The sequence below is a fragment of the Argiope bruennichi genome, chromosome 5 (assembly GCF_947563725.1).
Source record: "Argiope bruennichi chromosome 5, qqArgBrue1.1, whole genome shotgun sequence".
NCBI lineage: Eukaryota > Metazoa > Arthropoda > Arachnida > Araneae > Araneidae > Argiope > Argiope bruennichi.
In genome coordinates, this window is record NC_079155.1 from 101,373,200 (window position 1) to 101,392,078 (window position 18,879).

Below are 18,879 nucleotides of genomic sequence, written 5' to 3' on the forward strand. Positions count from 1 at the left end.
CGGTCAGAAACGATGCGATATTCACATAAACGTGAAAAAAAAAATTGAACAAAATAGTCTCTAATGGGACGAAAATCAAGGTGAAAGAGTGACCAAGAATTCCGGAAAGGCCCTCATCCATCCACGTCTCTCCCCTTAATGATATAGAATCGTCGAAAAGTGGTCGTCTCAGAATATTGAAACGAACAGTAGCATATTGATTAAAAGTTCAAAATAAATTTGATAGAAATAATGGCAGAAAGGATGAAAGGCTAAAAAGAAAGGATAAAAAGAATTTTCATCAATCCTGCAGTTTTATATCCTGAGTTTTAAGTTGATTCTTTGAAAATATAGAATCAAAATGCATTCGAACGTATTCCTGAATGGTATAAGTATCAATGTTAAAAACTATATTCTGTATAATTTGTTTCACATAATTTCAAAAAGATTTCCATGGCTATTACACTTTTTCAACTATAAAAAAAACCTTTTATTCAATTAGTGCTACTGAAATTAACAATTGCTGATATTGAAGAAAAAATCGTCTTACTTGGATACAAACATATCTTTAACCAATAAAAATATTATAATTTCGTCCCAAATTTCACAAAATATTTGGATTTACACACACACACACATACACACACAAACAAAAAAAACCTTGAATGCACAAAATGCTTAGATATTATTTCTTTTTACTTAATGAATTTGTGTTAAATTCTTTTACTTTGCATAGTTAAATCGCATCCAAGGTTATCGGGATTTTTTTTTCTCCGGAAGATTAGAAATTAATCCAAAATAGCTTTATTAAAATAATTTTTAATATTATACAGATAAATTTGGATTTAAAAAATATCGCTGAAATTATTTTTTTTAGATTTCATATTTTGTTAGCTATATCAGTATCTTGCTTTGAGTTAGTTACTTGAGGACTATTTGGCTCTGGTCTCGTAATTCTGAAGTAATGTCAGATGATGAAGATGGAAATGAGCTGGCGCTAAACTCTCTAAACTTCCTCAACACAAATGTAAGAATCTCACTCCTCAAATCCCACTCTAGCCTGAAATTATTTTACCTATGACAGCAGACATGGCGAATCTTCGTCGGATCCGGATCTCGAGCCATAATCTTCAAATCCCAAAATCCGGATTTTAGCATAGAGTCACTATGATATTTTTTCTATGGAAATTCACGAACTAAATTTCTATTAGTAAAAAAAAGGCGTAACTCCTCAGGAGTAAGAAAATTTTATCTAGAATGTTCTGGGTAAAAATTTTTTTTATCTGAGTATTTTAATTATGTGTTCATAACTTTATTTAAATATTTGACATATATAGGGTGCCCATTTTTATCGTCCAATAATTCATTTCTGAATTCATTCTTATAATTCTTATAATACTTATAAGAATAATTCATTCTTATAAAATTCCAATTATAAAAATAATTTAAAATACAAGAAAAATTATCTTTTATGTTGTTTGAATCAATAAAAACAATTCTGAATAAGTTACGAATTCTGACTTATTATATGGTTCCCGATCTTATCAGTCATATTTAATAAAATATTATTGATGCCCTAAAACTTGTGATAAAAAAAATCTCATCGTTGACCGAGTTATAGACTTTTTAAATGCGCATCGCATGCTAATTACACTATTACACTACTATTTACACTATTTAGAACATTTTTCCAAATGGAAGTATGTACTTATCACTGAAAGATTAGAAATTAGCTTTTGGGCCACGATTAAAATGAACATCTCGTATATGGATAATACATGGAACATAACTTTTTAAAGGGGAATGCCCCAAAATATAATATTTCATATGTGCCTATCATTATGTGATGTTCCATTTCAACTTTAGGGATCTGTTTACAAATTTTCTTAGATTTAAAAGAATTATAAGGAAGTTCTCTTTAACGATACTAAAACAAGAAAAATTATTAAATATAGTATAGCAATAAAATGTTGTGAAACAATTTAATGTATTTGCTTTACAGTCGGTAGGTATAGGAATTATTGTGTATCACATGTACTTGAAGGCTTTTGACCTTATTCGTTAGAATTAGGCTGATGTTAAACTTAATTTTTATATTTATATTAATAAAAACAAGAAGTTTATTTAATGTCATTCCCGTAAAGAAAATGTTTAAATTTTTGATTTAGGAAGGGGTCTTGTAAAACACAAAGAGATTGTTCAAATATTAATTAAAAATAAAAACAGAAAAAATTAATTGAAGTAACTATTGTTAATTTGATTTTATTAATAAAAGTCAATATAATTTAACGATTTTCAATAATAGAGTAAAGATAAATAAGAAACGACCTTCAATACTAGAGCAAAATTTGGGGTGAAATTAACAGGAATAAAAAAGAGTAACATGATTTATGCAAAATGCATGCTCAAAATGCAATGCACTTTTGGAGTTGAGATAAGGAACAGTTTAGGAATATTACAAAGCTTCATATTTGCATTAGTAATCACAAGTCAACGTGTCTTCTCGTAACTGAAAAATAATTATCAAAATTCTTGTCCAAGTCAGTTAATTTCATTTTCTTTTTGGAGCTAGAAATACTAGATCATACTTAAGAAGTTCCTGAGGAAGTTTTTCTGAATCTGAGATATATTTTGGAAAACTTTAACCAAAACATTTTCCATATGATTTAAAATGGATTAAATTTTTAAATCGTTGGATCTTAGTTTGATATCATGAACCAAATCCGTAATTAACAAACTTGTAAATTCTTTAATTCACTAAAAAGATAATGAACTCATTTTTTTTTTTTTTAGTTCCTGCCTTCACCAAATGGTGGAGCCATAAATTTTATCAAGCCCTCAACAAGCCTAATCGTGCAAATGTCTATAAGCGTGTTTACGGAGTAATTATAAAAGAGAAAATGGCTTATGTTTAACGTCTGAAATAAAATTGTGGAAAACAATCTTATTGACAATAAAGTAACATTACAAATAAAAGCTGTTTTTAAACTTGACGCCGTCGTACACTTAAAGACCCTGAGCTTATTGACTGCGCGTCACAACGTTATCTAACACCGTTCTGAACCGAGAGTATCTGCTTGATTATTGTTAGTTGCTTTATCTTTCGAGTACACTAACCGAGTAATAAGTCGATTCAAATGAATGCTGGTCATTTCTGATTTGTTGATGAATGCTTTGTTATGGGTATCAGACAAAGATATGCAATCCTGAAGATATGTTATTCAGAAATTTGAGTAAGACTTAATAGTAATCTATACTTTCTACCCCTCTCCCCCCGCCTCTTTAAGATGAGACTGACAAAATCCTTTCCAGTCAGAATCTTATTTGGGATAAATAATTCTTCAAAATTTGGGTGATAACTTGGATTTAAATATCAAGTAAAACTGAGATATCAGCAAAGATTGGTAAGCCGTTTTGTTTTTAATAATGTTATTGATATACAGGGATAATCCCCATCCAAAGCCATTCTCGACAAATCTAAAGGATGAAATTATAATTATAATTTAAATTAAGATTATGTGAAATTACATAAATCTAGATGCGAATGTATATTTTAATCAGAAAATGTTAGTCACATGAACTTGGAATATAATTTTTGTGACTACTCAATGTATAAAACTGTCTACTCAGTTTGTAAATTCAATTCTATTAATGATCATGTAAGATAATGTATTTCATATTTAAACTCTAAAGTATATTCAAGTTAAGATTATTCGCCATGATCATGGATTATTGATATCACGTTTATTTTTACTTTATCATTCGTTTATGTAAATTAACTTATTATCCCTAATGAATTTTTCTAATAAAATAATTAAAGTTAGTAAAAAAAGCTCTCTCAATAAACAGGATTATATTCAAGTTTATGCCTTTCGATAGTTCCAAAATATCTGTCTATTAAATGAAAGGCAATTGAAATCAATGACGTAGCACTTTCCAATTCATCAGGGAAAAAAATCTAAGATTGTCACATGAGGTAATAATTCATTTCCTTGCTAAAGTATTAATTCAGAGCACTGAATTAACACTTTGTTCACATGGCATGAACTTTGAAACTGTAACCTATTCACACAGAAATCTTTCCGTTGGATGCATAAAGGAAAATGACGCTTTATTCAACAGATATTCTAAAAAACACAAAGCAGAAGTAACACCTGACAAAAACACCACATGTGAAAACTGACATTATAAGCAGACATCATATATCTCTAATTAAACAGCATTAATAATGTTCAGTGACAATAGCTTAACAGTTCGCTCTGTAAACAGACTTCATCTTCTGCTGAGCTCACACACTTAGAACTGTTCTCTCAGGCGAAATTCCTAAATAAGGAGAATTGGATGGTTCCCCCTACTCATGATTGGAAAGAGCCAATAAGCCGGGGCAGTCCTTAAATCTTCCTTGTGATAGAAAAACCAACACTTGCCTGTCGCGCCTTGCCAGTGGCCACCTTAAATTTCTTTTCTCAGGGTGAAAAATTTTACCCTCTTTGCCCGAAATGCTGCCAGCATCAGGCCTCTGCTAAACATATTCTGGACTGTTTAGGATTTCATTGGGGAGAAATTTATTCTTCTCCCTTCCTCGTTTTTGACTTTCTTCTTGTCAACGGATTTTTGGATTTGGTCTGACTACGTCAGACCATGGAGATTAGCAACAACAACAGAATTCGAGAGATATTAAAACGTTTAAGTTTTTCTTTGAGATTATATATTTCTCTATGAAGAGTGACAGCAAAAGGATTCTTCATATGAATCTTTAGAACTCGTGTCTTAATAGAGATAGAACCATAAATCATGTTTTTTAAAGAACATTAATTTTTGTCGCTAGTCATAAAATGTGTAGCAAAGATCTGAGATCATAGCTTTATAGATTTGTATCCCTAAGAATCTTAGTGAATCTTTCTTTCTTGTTATAAGACTAACACAGCAGAGAAGCGACTTTACAAATTTCTAATAATATTTTGGTATATGTGCAATTGCTATAAAGCTATGTTGATCCTTAAATTTGCTAATTTGTCTAAAAAGGCATTTGTATTTCTAAAATTAGTACTTTTATTATTGCTGAAAAAATACCATCATCTTATAAATGTTCATCCAAACAATTATTATAAATAATTATTTATATGAATATGAAAAATTGTTAAGAAGTTTGTGTTTTATAGTGTATCTTTTAAAAAGCAGTAAAATGATATAAAATGTAAAACAACGTTACAGCAGTTTCATTGATTCTGTTAGATGACGCTGAATTCCTCAATTCAATTAACATCAAATTTATCTTTAAAATTAATGCCCCAAATTATTTAATGATTTATAAATTTAAAAAAAAACTCTCAATGTTATCTTTATCGATGAATAGCAAAATAAATGCAAAGAAAAGCAAAATTCAAATAACATATAAAAACAATACTTCTTTAAAAATATTATTTTAGTTTGATGTTTGATGTTATATGAAATAATTTCGTTTGATATAATTTTAATTATATTTAAAAAATATATTTGATTTTTCTTGCAAGAAAATTTGGTGAATGTGTGTTTGGTGTTCTTTAATAATTAACAGCCTTTCATCCAAATTTATATTCTTCACATTTATCTACAAAATACAAATAAAAACCTGTTTTGATAATCACCTTTTAATTTTGTAATAAAATTGAAAACTTCGATGGGATTAGAGTAATTGCACATTTTTTTGATTGAAGGTAGGGATGACGAATATTTTCAGAGCGGTTATTACGTAACCAATATCAAAAAGTCACAAATACAAGTGATCAATACTTTTCAAAGAGGGGTGTGATTCAAATCCTTCATACGATCTTACTGATGATATTTCGATTACAAGTTTTGGATCACGATAGAAACTAACAATCGATACGATATCACTGAAATTTGCCGGAGCAGTGACGATACGATCTGTCCAATGGAAGCTCTCGAAAGAAATCTGTGATTGGATTGAAAAGTGAACGGACCGGTTATTGGAATTATTGTATCGTATCATTGAATTGCATATCACTGAAATTTATCGCAGCGGTGATTTCACCGAAAAGTGCGAGGCTTCACTGGAAAGTGCGAAGTCACCGCTCCACTTTACGGGAGTAACCGATATTCGTATTTGATGATGCAGTATTCCATACTGCATTTTTTATTGCTCGTGACATGATTGACTTTGATTACATGTACTCTGTTTACTGCTGGCGGCATCTATTGGTAGAATATAGGACTAAAGTAAACATTTTAAAGAAATGACATATATTTTTAACTCATCTTTTCCCGAAAATGGTTCACTCTAATAAATAAATTAAATAAATAGTTTTGAGAAAAAAAATAAAATTTAAGAAGTAAGCTGAAACAGATAAATTAATTCAATCACACGTTAATTAAATTAGTAAATTAAGTATTAATGGGGTCAATTCACGGTCACGTGTCAGGTACCAAACAAACCGTTTCTGTTCAATTTTCAACCGTTCTGCGCATATCGTGATGTCTGCCGATAACGTTGACGAAACCATTGTTTAGTAAACATTACGCTAGCCGATCAATTATTAGAAACTTCTGATTTTTTTTAAAGATATTATATTGAATTATTTTCTCCAAATTTTCTTAGCTATATAATTTTATTTCTTATATTAAAATTTTAATTAGTATTTTCACTGGAATTATTGTTTTTGCATCATTAATTAACATCGTTTTTTAATTCGTTTGGTGACGCTTTATTCTTTCCTTTCCCTCCCTTTATTTATCCGAAGGATACATTTTGACAAATGACTATGGCAGTGTTTTTGAAAAATTACATATGTTCTTTTTTAGATATTATTTTTTTTTTTGTGATATTCGAGTTTTGATTTTTGTGAACCCGGCACAAGCTAAGAATCCGTTCAGGAGCATACGCCGGAAAACAAACCTCATTCCTTCCTTCCTTCCTTAGATATTATTTAAATAGTATTGAATGTTGAATCTTATGAATATAGTTCCCCCAGTTAGTTCTTTTTAAAAATAATTATTACTCTTAGATAATTTAATATTTTAAAGCTTACTAATAAAATTATTTTTTTTTCTTATGTAATTACTTTTATAAATATTGAGACTTTGATGTTTTCAGTTTGCTCAGAGGAAAGAACATGAAACTCAAATTAGTATATATTCAATAAATTATATTTACAATTTCAAATAATGAAATATAAAAGGCATGGATACCTTTTTTTAAATCTATGCAACTTATGAATAAATAATTTCATTTTAATTTGTAGAATTCATTAAAGGAAAACAAACAAAATTACGCTTTCATAATTTTTATTTACACATTACAAATATATATATATATAGAGAGAGAGATCAAATATATGTGATAATTATTTGAAGAAATTTTATCAAATGTATGTTTTAATGTACTCACTAATTCAAAAAACTAAAAAAAAACTATTTACTTTTTATCAACATTTATTTTTCTAGTCAGAAATAATATAAACACAGTATGACAAGAATGTCAGTGTAAATGATGAAATCAATTTTATTCAACAGAAACATCCTAGATACTAAAGAACAGTTTTTTTTATCACTAATAAAAACATAATGTTGAACAATATACTTTTAAAGCAGAACATTTATGAAATTTTTTTAAATGCTAAAGTTACATTGATAAAAATTACATTGAATGAATATCATAAAATAAAACAAAAACATACAATACAGTAAATTTAATAAACAAGAATAATCTCATATATATATATATATATATATATATATATATATATATATATATATACAGACAGAGAGAGAGAGAGAGAGAGAAGTTAAATAGGATATAAAGAGGAATTGAAAGAAACACTTTTATGCTTTCACAGAATTTTATAATTCGAAATTGATATGTTAAAGAAATAGAAAAAAAAAAGTTAAACATGCATGTAGCAATGAAGTTGGGAATAAAAATTATATAATAAATGCTGATAAGGAAATTTATTTTCAATGAAAAGACCTTTATTTATTAAAACAGAAATCACTGAGGTGCACAGTGTTATAACAGGATATTATGATAACAGTGAATTTCAGTTTAAATACAATAAACTATTGACATTTCATTTTTAACAATAGAAATAATGTTTGATATAAATTCACTTTGAATCCATCACAAATCTGCAAATGTAATTAGAAAGCTAGTAATATTCACTTCCACCTAAGTTTAGCATTATAGCAGTTGTTATTTTGGTAAAAGTTACTTTTAGTGTGCACCCAGCTGCGCCAACAATGCCAAGTCGCCAATAAAGATGGCGGACAAAATAAACAAATACTTCCACAGAACAGTTACGGTTACCATTTCCCGGCATCTAATTAGGACTTTTTAAGAATTTTTTTTTTCCATACTGCCCGGTGCCTTCTACAGATGCCGAAGGCATCTGTAAAAGGCACCGGGCAGAATTTTTTAACTTAAAAAAAACATCCTACGGCTTCGCTAGCAGCGGGAGCGGGAACCTAGTATCTTCGCTAGCACATTGAACATAAGGACAGTGTGGATAACATAATGAATTGAAAAAAAAAATAAAAGAATGAAGTACGTTATACGAACGGATTTCAAAGAGAATTTTAAAGAATTAATGTACTTACTTGATTTAAGCAGTTGCCTCGACAGGATACGATTTGGATATTTCACTAAAGAATCGGCGTATTTTTTCTGTTATGACGACGTTGTTCTGTCGGCGCCAAATATACTCTGCCATGTAGCCGTCAAATTCTCCGGCTACATGGTTTGTCCCGTGTAAAGATCTTTTTACTGCGCTCCAGGTTCCCTCCATAGAGTTGGTGTGAGCGCCTGTTTCCGGGTCTTTAAATGTCAGACTGTGGTTCACCGTTAAATGCTGAAAACCTTCGTTTTCAAGACACTTATACGATGACCAACAGTCTGAAATGATGGTACTTCCCAGAAGAATACGCCTTTTTATAATTTCGAGTAATACCTCTGTAGATCTTTCAGGCACTACTTCAAAAAAACAGTCATTTGTGTATCGAACTATTCCTCCAAACACCCATTTCCCTTCCACTCGTTTTCCTCTATTATACTTTCTCTTTCCAAATTTGCTCTCATCAATCTCCACAATCTTTCCAACGCCACCTATTTTCCCGTCAAAAGCCAAACAAGCATCTTCACATACTCCTCGACAAAAATTCATCCAATCAGTCACCGTTCTTGGTGAAACATTTAAATCATTCACAATACTTTCACGCCTCATTCGGTTTAACCACATGTACGTTAAGCACAAAATTGTTCCTAAATCCAAATGACTTTTATCGAACCAGGAACCCTTTCGTACAGAACGTTTAATGTGGTGTGGATTCAATCCTTTCTTTCTACAACGCCAGATCTTTCCATCGATTCTGTTTCCTAAATCAATCAATTTCATATTCTCACCACACACCGGACATACACACTTAGATGCAATCAAACCATTCTCCATACAAAATTTTAAACACGCATTCTGTCCTAACTTTTTCAACTCGTAAAAAAAAAATACATTCCACTCACCCTTCATCCATTCTGCAGGTTCGAAATACTGTTTTCCATCCCATTTGCCCGACATCCATTCCTGAACAATTCTAGACATAACAACTTATGGAGGGAACCAACCGTTAGAGCACCAAAAGAATTACGAGAACTGCGAAGAATTCCATTGCAGCCGTCTTTTAAAGTGAGAATGCAGACGATTTCGTTAATTAAAAATCCAGACGATTTTTTAATGCGTATACTTATAATTGAAAAATTGCATAAGAATAAACATTTTCTGTTCGTATTCACATTTTAAAAAAAGAAAGAAGAAAATAACATTTAATTATATGCTTAAATTTCTTTATTTAGAATGCAGACGATTTTTTAATGCGTATGCTTATAATTAAAAAATTGCATAAGAATAAATATTTTCTGTTCGTATTGACATTAAAAAAAAGAAAAAAGAAAATAACTTAATTATATGCTTAACTTTCTTCATTTAATAAACTTTTAATTATAATAAAGAACAAAATTAAAATCTTTAATCGATAATTTAATATTTTTAATTTAACATTTCTCATAATGTAATTGTAGTTTATGTACAACTCAACCATTGCAAAAAGTTGTAAACAAAACAGCAGTACGGTTGCTAGAAGAGGAATCCGATGGGTTGCAATATTGGCGACAAACAGCTGGTGCACACTAATCTTCACTCAGGCCGTTATTTTTGCAATAGGAGTTTGTTTACTTGCATTAATTAAATTTAGATAAGATTTTGTAAAAAAATGCACTGTAATACTCATGTAAACATTTTAAAACCTTCTAAGCATATTCAAAATTATCAGAAATTTCATCAAATGTGAATAAAGTAAATTAGAAATGCACTCACGATTTTGTTTGAATGTTTTTGGTGGCGAATCGCTTACCGATTTCTTTCCCTTCGAAGAGTTTTTTTAACAAATTACTGGAACAGCTATATTTAATAAATGGACACACACTGCATGAATTCTTCAAAATGATTGGAGCATATCACCGACTTCGAAGGCTTGAAAAAATCTATACCAAAGCTATCAACCCAAGTCAGGATTGTTGAAAGGAAAATACGAAAACATTTTATCATGACAGTCACTCTTGTGTTCCGCATTAAAGCATGCATTTATCAGCACACCATTATTTCCTCTGTTAACACATAATAAAAGAGGAAAGAAAATGACTCAAAAATTATAACTTCAAATGTAAACAAAAAATCCGCTTCATACTTGGCGGAGAACGTTAATGGCAGACTGATCGATGAGAGTGGCGCGGATGAAACTTAAATGCCATGCGCAAGAGGTACATGACATGTGACTTTTACGTCACATGAATTGACCCCATTACAATTAATAAATTTTATATTTAATATTAAGTAATAATTTTTAATTAATAATATGATTGAAATAACAGATATTTGGAACGCATATTTAAAAATAACAATAGCAATATTATTTGTTATTCAAAAAATTGTGGATTATGCATCTCTAGTTGAAGGCATACATTGAATTTCAATATCGTATATTTGTCGAGATTCTTAATATGCCCCAATAAAATACCAACGATTTATTGCGCAGCTATTGTTTCACATATTAAATGAACAACGTGATGCAACAGAAGTGTATTTCCTTCGTTTTGTTTTGTTATTAATTGATTTTAATATTAGAAATAAAGATTGTAAATAAATAAGTAAACGTACACAGAGGAGGGGAATAGGATGATAATTCGAAAAAAAAAGTGTCATGTCTTTGTTATCTTTATGTTAAATGAGAGGCGAATTTCTGACTAGGCAGCTGCTTTGAGCCACAAAGCTGAGAATGGGCTTCAGGCAGGCCGATTTAATTGTTTTAGTCGAATTGCTAAATAAATAATTTTTAAAAAACACAAAAATAGTAGTATAATATTAGCACTTGGTCAAGAATAATTGGTCAAGTTCCCATATATTTCATTAAGTTCACTTACTCATTGCAATATTTATAAATGCTGAACGTCTGCTTTAATAATATTGTTTACAAATTTGGATGTAGCGAATTGCGAATCATTATAAATAGATAAATAATAATGAAAATTAATAATTGCTAAAAAATTAACCTAAAATAAATCCTTCACATATTATGATTTATTAATGATTTAAATGTTAAATATATTGAACAATGAAATTAAATTGATCAAACAAACTGTATGAAAGAGGAAGCATCGTAATGCTCTCTATTCAGCGTCGCAGTTGTCTAAATCCCCTTCTAATAAATAATTTTTAAAAAACACAAAAATAGTAGTATAATATTAGCACTTGGTCAAGAATAATTGGTCAACTCCATGGTCACTCTTCCGTTTAATACAAAGAGTTTTACTGAATTATATCGTAAATTGACTTTGTGATTAAAACGTCAAATATTTTTTTTACGAAATAAATATATATCCTCAACAGAGAATGTGTGTGTGTATGTATGTATGTGTATGTGTGTATGTATGTATGTGTATGTGTGTATGTATGTATGTGTGTGTATGTATGTATGTGTGTGTGTATGTATGTATGCATGTGTGTATGTATGTATGTGTGTGTAGGTATGTATGTATGTGTGTATGTATGTATGTGTGTGTAGGTATGTATGTGTGTGTGTATGTATGTATGTATGTTTGTGTATGTGTGTATGTATGTATGTGTATGTGTGTATGTATGTATGTGTATGTGTGTATGTATGTATGTGTATGTGTGTATGTATGTATGTATGTATGTGTGTATGTATGTGTGTGTAGGTATGTATGTATGTGTGTATGTATGTATGTGTGTGTAGGTATGTATGTGTGTGTGTATGTATGTATGTATGTGTGTAGGTATGTATGTGTATGTGTGTGTAGGTATGTATGTGTATGTGTGTGTATGTATGTGTATGTGTGTAGGTATGTATGTGTGTGTATGTATGTATGTGTGTGTATGTATGTATGTGTGTGTGTGTATGTATGTATGTGTGTATGTATATGTATGTGTGTGCGTATGTATGTATGTATATGTATGTGTGTGTGTATGTGTGTGTATGTATGTATGTGTGTGTGTATGTGTGTGTGTATGTATGTATGTGTGTGTAGGTATGTATGTGTGTGTGTAGGTATGTATGTGTGTGTGTAGGTATGTATGTGTGTGTGTGTGTATGTGTGTTTAATCTACAAAGTTACTATGCAGTTTAGCTAAATCATATGCTGTATCATACCGCAGGAATTCTCCAATTCTGAAAATCATGCCATTAATCTCATTAAAACCGCAAGATTCTTTATATGCCCCCAAAAATACAACCGAATTACTGCGCAGCTATTTGTTCCACAAATTAAATGAACAAGGTGATACAAAAGAATTGCATCAAAGTCGCGAGTTTTATTTCCATGATCCATTGGTGAATCTTTAGATGACAAAAAAAAAAAAAAAAAAAGCATATCCACGATGATTTGAAATGTTAACACCTCCTATTAAAGTCGTCCTATGTACCAGTTACATCTTCGGTACTTTCGGTCGTCTCTAAGTTCCAGGTACTATCTCTAGCGCAAACTTGAACAACTGAGTCTCATCGTAACAGCATTGCTTGTTCACTTTATCTGAAGAGCGATGACAGCTTCGGTGAGAAGCTGTCATCGCAATCGAGTGCTATTATTATGCCCCTCAAAAATGTCACTTTTCTTACAAATTTAAAGATAAGAAAATAAAAATAATATCATCAGTTATTAAGCATTTCTATAAAATTTTCTCTTCTATAAAATAAATCAATTATACCATTTGCAAAAGCGTTTTTTTCTAACGTTATTTAATCTCTTCAATCACTATAAATTATATCTTTAATAGATTTTAAAAAGAGAAGGCTCGAAAGTTAAACTTTTAACAATGGATAATATAAAAGAATTCGGTGGAATTTTAAATAATCCATGATTCTATGTGAAGAGGAGGAACTATTTTAAGTGCCTTATATCGTTCCAAGAAAAAAAGATTAATTAATAAAAGTTAAGAAATAAAATAAAATCTCGATATGTATAACTTCGTACTTTTCTTCTTATCTTCAAAATTATGAAATATAATGATGAGAGGTCTCTATTCATAATACAGAACGGACTATTCTGTTGCTTTTTTTACAGCTAACACTTTCATGAAAAAGAAATTTCCCTTTCGTGATGATAAAAAAAAGCTCATAAATCAATGATTGATTTGATTCTAAGCTTTTCCTTCCCGAACGTCTTAAAAGATGCGTCAGTTGTGGAAATTGAGTAATCCTCTATCGGTATATCAATAAAAAGAAAAAAAAAAGGCTCGTTGTTTCGTAATAGATAAAAATCAGTCGATTCAGTAAAAGCCCAGCGATAAAGAATGATAAAAAATTTTTACTATCAGCGATAAAGTTTTCAGCAGGTGTTTTGAGGCAAGCCTTCAACAAAAGTACGTTGCTCTGAATCCTATTCGATCGTACCACTTTCCTGTCTGTGACCTCCACCTTATGAAGTACGTCGCACGATCACGAAACTGAGTTGCGGAAGCGTGTGCGCGCAAGCTTGAAGAGAGAGGGAACGAGAACATTCGTTTCTTTTTTTTAAATGAGAAATCTTGACATGGTTCCTACTCCTGATTTGAATCCTTGAATTATATAAATTATAAGTAAGTTCGTTTCAATTGTAAACTTTTCAATGATCGATTTTATATATCTTGTCTTACTATTTTATAATATGAATACCGGCTGAGTTAAAATGTAATTCAAGTACTTGACGTTTAGCGCATTGTCATAATCCATTAAGCGATGATAATTTTAAAAAATCTAGTGGTTTATATTGTTAGTGATTTGTTTTTTTAACGTGGAATTTTGAAATAATGTATATTAAATTGACATATGTCAATTTTTTTACTTTCATTTTCCCGCCTCCCCTTTTATGACAAGTTTTTTTCTTGTTTCCCCGTTCTGTTTTATTATTTTCACTTTTAGAGTACATTTGATTATGTGTAAAATAAAACAAGAGGCAAGAATTTTTTTTTAATGTTTATAGTTACTTACATAAAAAGATGTATAGTTTTACAGAAGTGTAAATATTGGCAATAATATAAATTGTTGAAATCAAAGTTACGCCAGATATAGTGAAAAATTCTGAAAAAATAAAAATTCTTCAATTTGCCTAACTTTTGCCGGGCTTCCGGTTAAGATATATTTTAATAATCAGTAAATTTAAGCCTTGTTAAAAAAAGTAATCTGAATTGTTAATTTTATATATCTAAAAATGGCATGTTCCGGATTTTTTTTTTTTTTTTTTTTTTTGTCTTTTTCGTTTCAAGGAGTCATTTTATAAACAAAATATTCTATTTTAAAATATACATGAACATTAAATCCTATTAAACTAATATTAATTATTTATGATAGAATTTATCAACGCAATAAAAATACACTTTTATCCATATCATGAATATGAAATAATATCAATTATCATTTTTTTTAAAAAATTAATATTACATTTTCCTACTTGTATTAGTTATTTTTATGTGATATATTACTTTCTGAATTGCTTTCATAGATGCAAATAAATTATTAGTATTGGTTTATTTATGAAAATGCTCATTTAATTTTTTTATAGGTTCCATTTTAACAGTGCATTTTAGAAGTACCTCTTTCAAAAGCATAAACGAAATCAACAATCATTCTCAAAATTGTAGCCAAAATTTCATCTCTCTAAAAGAATCTCATCAAAATAGTTCTCATCTGAAGTATGGTTAGTGATTGGCGTCCTTTTGCTTATGGTGGGCTTGCATCAATTGCAGCAGAATTTGGTAATCTATTTATTATAACTTGTTAAGGGATATTTACTACATTTTTAATATCATTTAAGTAAGATTGCTATAAAACTCAGTATAAAATAATAAATAAAATCTAATGCAATTTATATGCTAAATATGAATCTGTGACTTAATACTTGTTACAATAAGTGTTCCAAATTAAGGAAATGTGGGAAACAAGCATTTTACTACTTATCCAATAGTAACACATTCTTTACTTGTTTTTTTTTCTGTGTGTAACTAACAAATTTTTTCATTGCTTTAATAGGTAATCTTTACTTATGAATCTTAACAAGTGTTAATCATTGGCCATACAGGAGAATTGGTGGTAAATAGTGTCAATCTGTAACTTTTAAAGATTATAAGTTGCTAAATATGTTAATCATTTTCAAAAAAATTCTTATTGTATTGATTAATTTGGCAAGTTTCCACAGTCCAAGTTGGCGATAATTTTTTTTCTACCTTGGCAAGAACCTAAAACCTAATTCTCCTGTTTTATCTAATCATTTTATACATTTTCCTATCAGATGCAAGTTGATAAATGATATTTGTCAACAGAACACACACATATATATATATATGTAAAATATTTTGTGCACTGCAGTTAAATTGGCAGTGTTTGTTAAATATAATAATTGGTACAAAACTTCATTTTTTCTATTGGTATAACTATCATTTGTACTCAAATTTGCAAAGTTTAACAATCTTGCAATAGCTTGAAAAAAGCTGTTTTTCACTATCTACCAAATGATGTTTTTGATGTTTGATTGCTGTTTAGGTAATGGAGAATTATCAAATATTTGATCAAAGTCTTTATATTAATAATATGACCACAGTCAGTAAATTTTTATTAGATTTATGTTTGTATATTAATGCAAAATTAAGTTTTTCAGCTCAGAAAGAGAATACATTATACCACAAAAAATTCTAGATTGTGATACATAAGATTTTCTAGAGCATTTTTTACAGCAAAATTACAGTTTAAATTGACTAATCTAATGATGTGAGTTCTTAAATTTGATTTATATGCTGCTGAGTTCACATATAGTTAATTCCTTTATTAGGCTTTTTATATGAACAGAGCTGTTATTATTAAATAATATTTACTGGCATTTTGCAGACTTTCACATTTTTCTTTTCTTTCACTTCATTAATAAGTATCAATGTAAAGTTTCAGGAAACCAAAGAATAAGGTATTTAATTTTCTTTTAATGCAAAAATTAAAAATATTTTTAAGATTTCAAGTATCAGATTATTATAAAGAATAAGAATTTTTTTTTTTCTCTTTTGAATAATACTGAGTTTTGTAAAAAGAAAAAAATGTTTAAGTTGATGAAAATTAACTTTGTACATGTTTTTTAATCAAAAATTTCTAAATTTTCCATAAATTATTCATTTTTAATGTACAATTTTAAATTGAACTTTATTTTCACATTAAATTTTTATCATTTTAGGAACGTTTCCAGTTGATACAACGAAAACTCGTCTCCAAGTTCAAGGTCAAGTGTCAGATGCCAAATTCAAAGAAATCAAGTATAAGGGCATGACTCATGCCCTTCTTCGAATTTCTAAGGAGGAAGGAATCAAGGCTTTATATTCAGGGTTGGTATCTTAGCCTCTTTTTTAAATTATGTTTTTATTGCATGTTTTAATACTGCTGAGAACAATTTTTTACTATAATTCCACTTATGCTTCAGTTTTTATTGTAATTAATGATTGAAAGCTAACTATGTATTCAATTATAACTATGAGTTATACTGTAAAATGGAAAAAGTATTTTCACTGTTATCAGTACAAATTCTTATTGATAGAACTGTTAATTTAGTTTCAGTTCTTTCATCTATCTGCACTCAAACCACTTACATACAAAATTTAGCAGTTATATTTTATATTTATGATGGTCTAATTAATTAAAAGAATATGCTGTTATTTCCTGATTTCAACTTTAATTTTTGATGATGCTTGTATATTGTAACATTTTAATTTAGAAATTAAATTCATGCTAAAGTTGAATTTAGGATGAAAGGTAAAGGGAGTATCAAAGTTGTGATCATATGAATTTATCTGTTTTTTCAAATTCTTTTGCATTGTGATAAATACTTCAAAATAATTTGGAAGAATTGTAAATATGTTTATTTCAAATTAATTTTTCTAACTAATAATATAAGCTTCAAAAAAAAAAAATCATAGATATTAGTACAGGCTTCATTTACAATATGTGCCATTGACATGATAACAAGAACTTCATTGCCTGAAGAATTTTTAATTGGTATATTTTAACTATCATGGCTTTTTAAATCAGCTTAAAAAGTTTACTTGTAGAACAGTTTAGTGCAATTCAAAGATTTTATATCTATATTATATTGGAATATTTTCTTCGCTTCTGTTGCTTTGATTATGGCAATTTTCATTCAATATTCTTATTCACAATATATTATTTCAATGTAAGTTAGGTGATCCCTTGCTTAAGGAATTTCTTAATGTGAAACGAAATCTGCTGCAGCTTTTATTAAGAATATTGACACTGTCGTTAATGTTTAACATTTCAGTTATTACATTTTGTGGGTTATTCTGAGAATAATGAGCAAGAATTTCTTATTAAGCATTAAATTTCATATAAAAATTATATATTTTGAGTTGATTGTTAAATAAAATATTTGATAGTAACTTTTTAATTTAATTAATTACTTAAAATGAGGAAGCTAATTTTCTTTTAAACAAAAACACATTTGCATAGTTAAAAATAAATTTGGGAACCACTTGCATGAAATTAAATTTCATGTTTACTTCCGATTCCTATATTACCTGAAATAATGGAATAAACTTTTGCCTGAAAGAAGTATAGTAAAAATTCAAAATTTATATACAATTTAATAAGAATTAACTGATAATAATAGAATCAATACTATAATTAATATCTTTTCACAGGGCAATAGACTTCATATTTAATAATAAATATTCAGTTTATGGAGAAAAATGCCTCTCTATTACTCCTGAAAGGAGCATCTTGGCATAAATCCTTATACTAAATGCTACGTATATAACAAAAGTTATTTCATTATTCTGAAGTCTTATTAAAAAATCTATCATGTAAGGAAACTTGACTAAAATTACTTAGCTTATATTTAATAAAATTTAATTAAAAATGTTAAGTTCATAATGTTGGCAGACATCTTTTATTATGTTGTTTGAGAGTCATTTATCTGTTTTGTAATTTTCAAATGTTGCATATAGGAGAAAAATATATTCTATATTGGATTAAAGGTCTAAACTTGAAGAACATAATAAAATCATAAATTGGATGTCATGGTGAAAATTAAGAGTAATTTTATAGTATAAAATTACAGTCTTTTTTATTACAATCTGAAATTGTTAAATTTGTACTGATTATTAAAATAATTATCATTTTTAATATAATGTCAGACCATTAATCTCTTTTTGAGAAGTATTTCAAAATTTATTTCAGTGGGCAATTATTTTTAATAATGTTTATCAAATGTTGAAGCTTTTAGTTAAATTTTAAAATTATAATTTGCAAAAGAATGGATTGATTTTTCTTGAACAAAGATGTTTTTAATATGATGTTTAATAAAATAATTAGTGTTGG

At 28.8% G+C, this 18,879-nt stretch overlaps 2 protein-coding genes across 3 annotated transcripts in view; one reads left to right on the forward strand and one right to left on the reverse strand.

Annotated features, from left to right (window-relative positions):
- LOC129968745 (kidney mitochondrial carrier protein 1-like) overlaps positions 1 to 18,879 on the forward strand; it is a 32,274-nt gene that overhangs the window by 3,106 nt on the left and 10,289 nt on the right. Inside the window, exons 1-3 of one of the 2 annotated variants that reach the window (XM_056082953.1) lie at positions 13,905 to 14,111; positions 15,074 to 15,266; positions 16,727 to 16,874. In XM_056082953.1, coding sequence (XP_055938928.1) covers positions 15,206 to 15,266; positions 16,727 to 16,874 — 209 coding nt within the window. In that variant the 5' untranslated portion in view covers positions 13,905 to 14,111; positions 15,074 to 15,205. Of the gene's footprint in view, positions 1 to 13,904; positions 14,112 to 15,073; positions 15,267 to 16,726; positions 16,875 to 18,879 lie in introns of those variants that run through there. The other variant, XM_056082954.1, reaches the window with a different exon arrangement.
- Positions 8,577 to 9,419, reverse strand: LOC129968322 (uncharacterized). Its single transcript, XM_056082177.1, has one exon. The coding sequence runs from the start codon at positions 9,417 to 9,419 to the stop codon at positions 8,577 to 8,579; it is 843 nt and encodes a 280-aa protein (XP_055938152.1).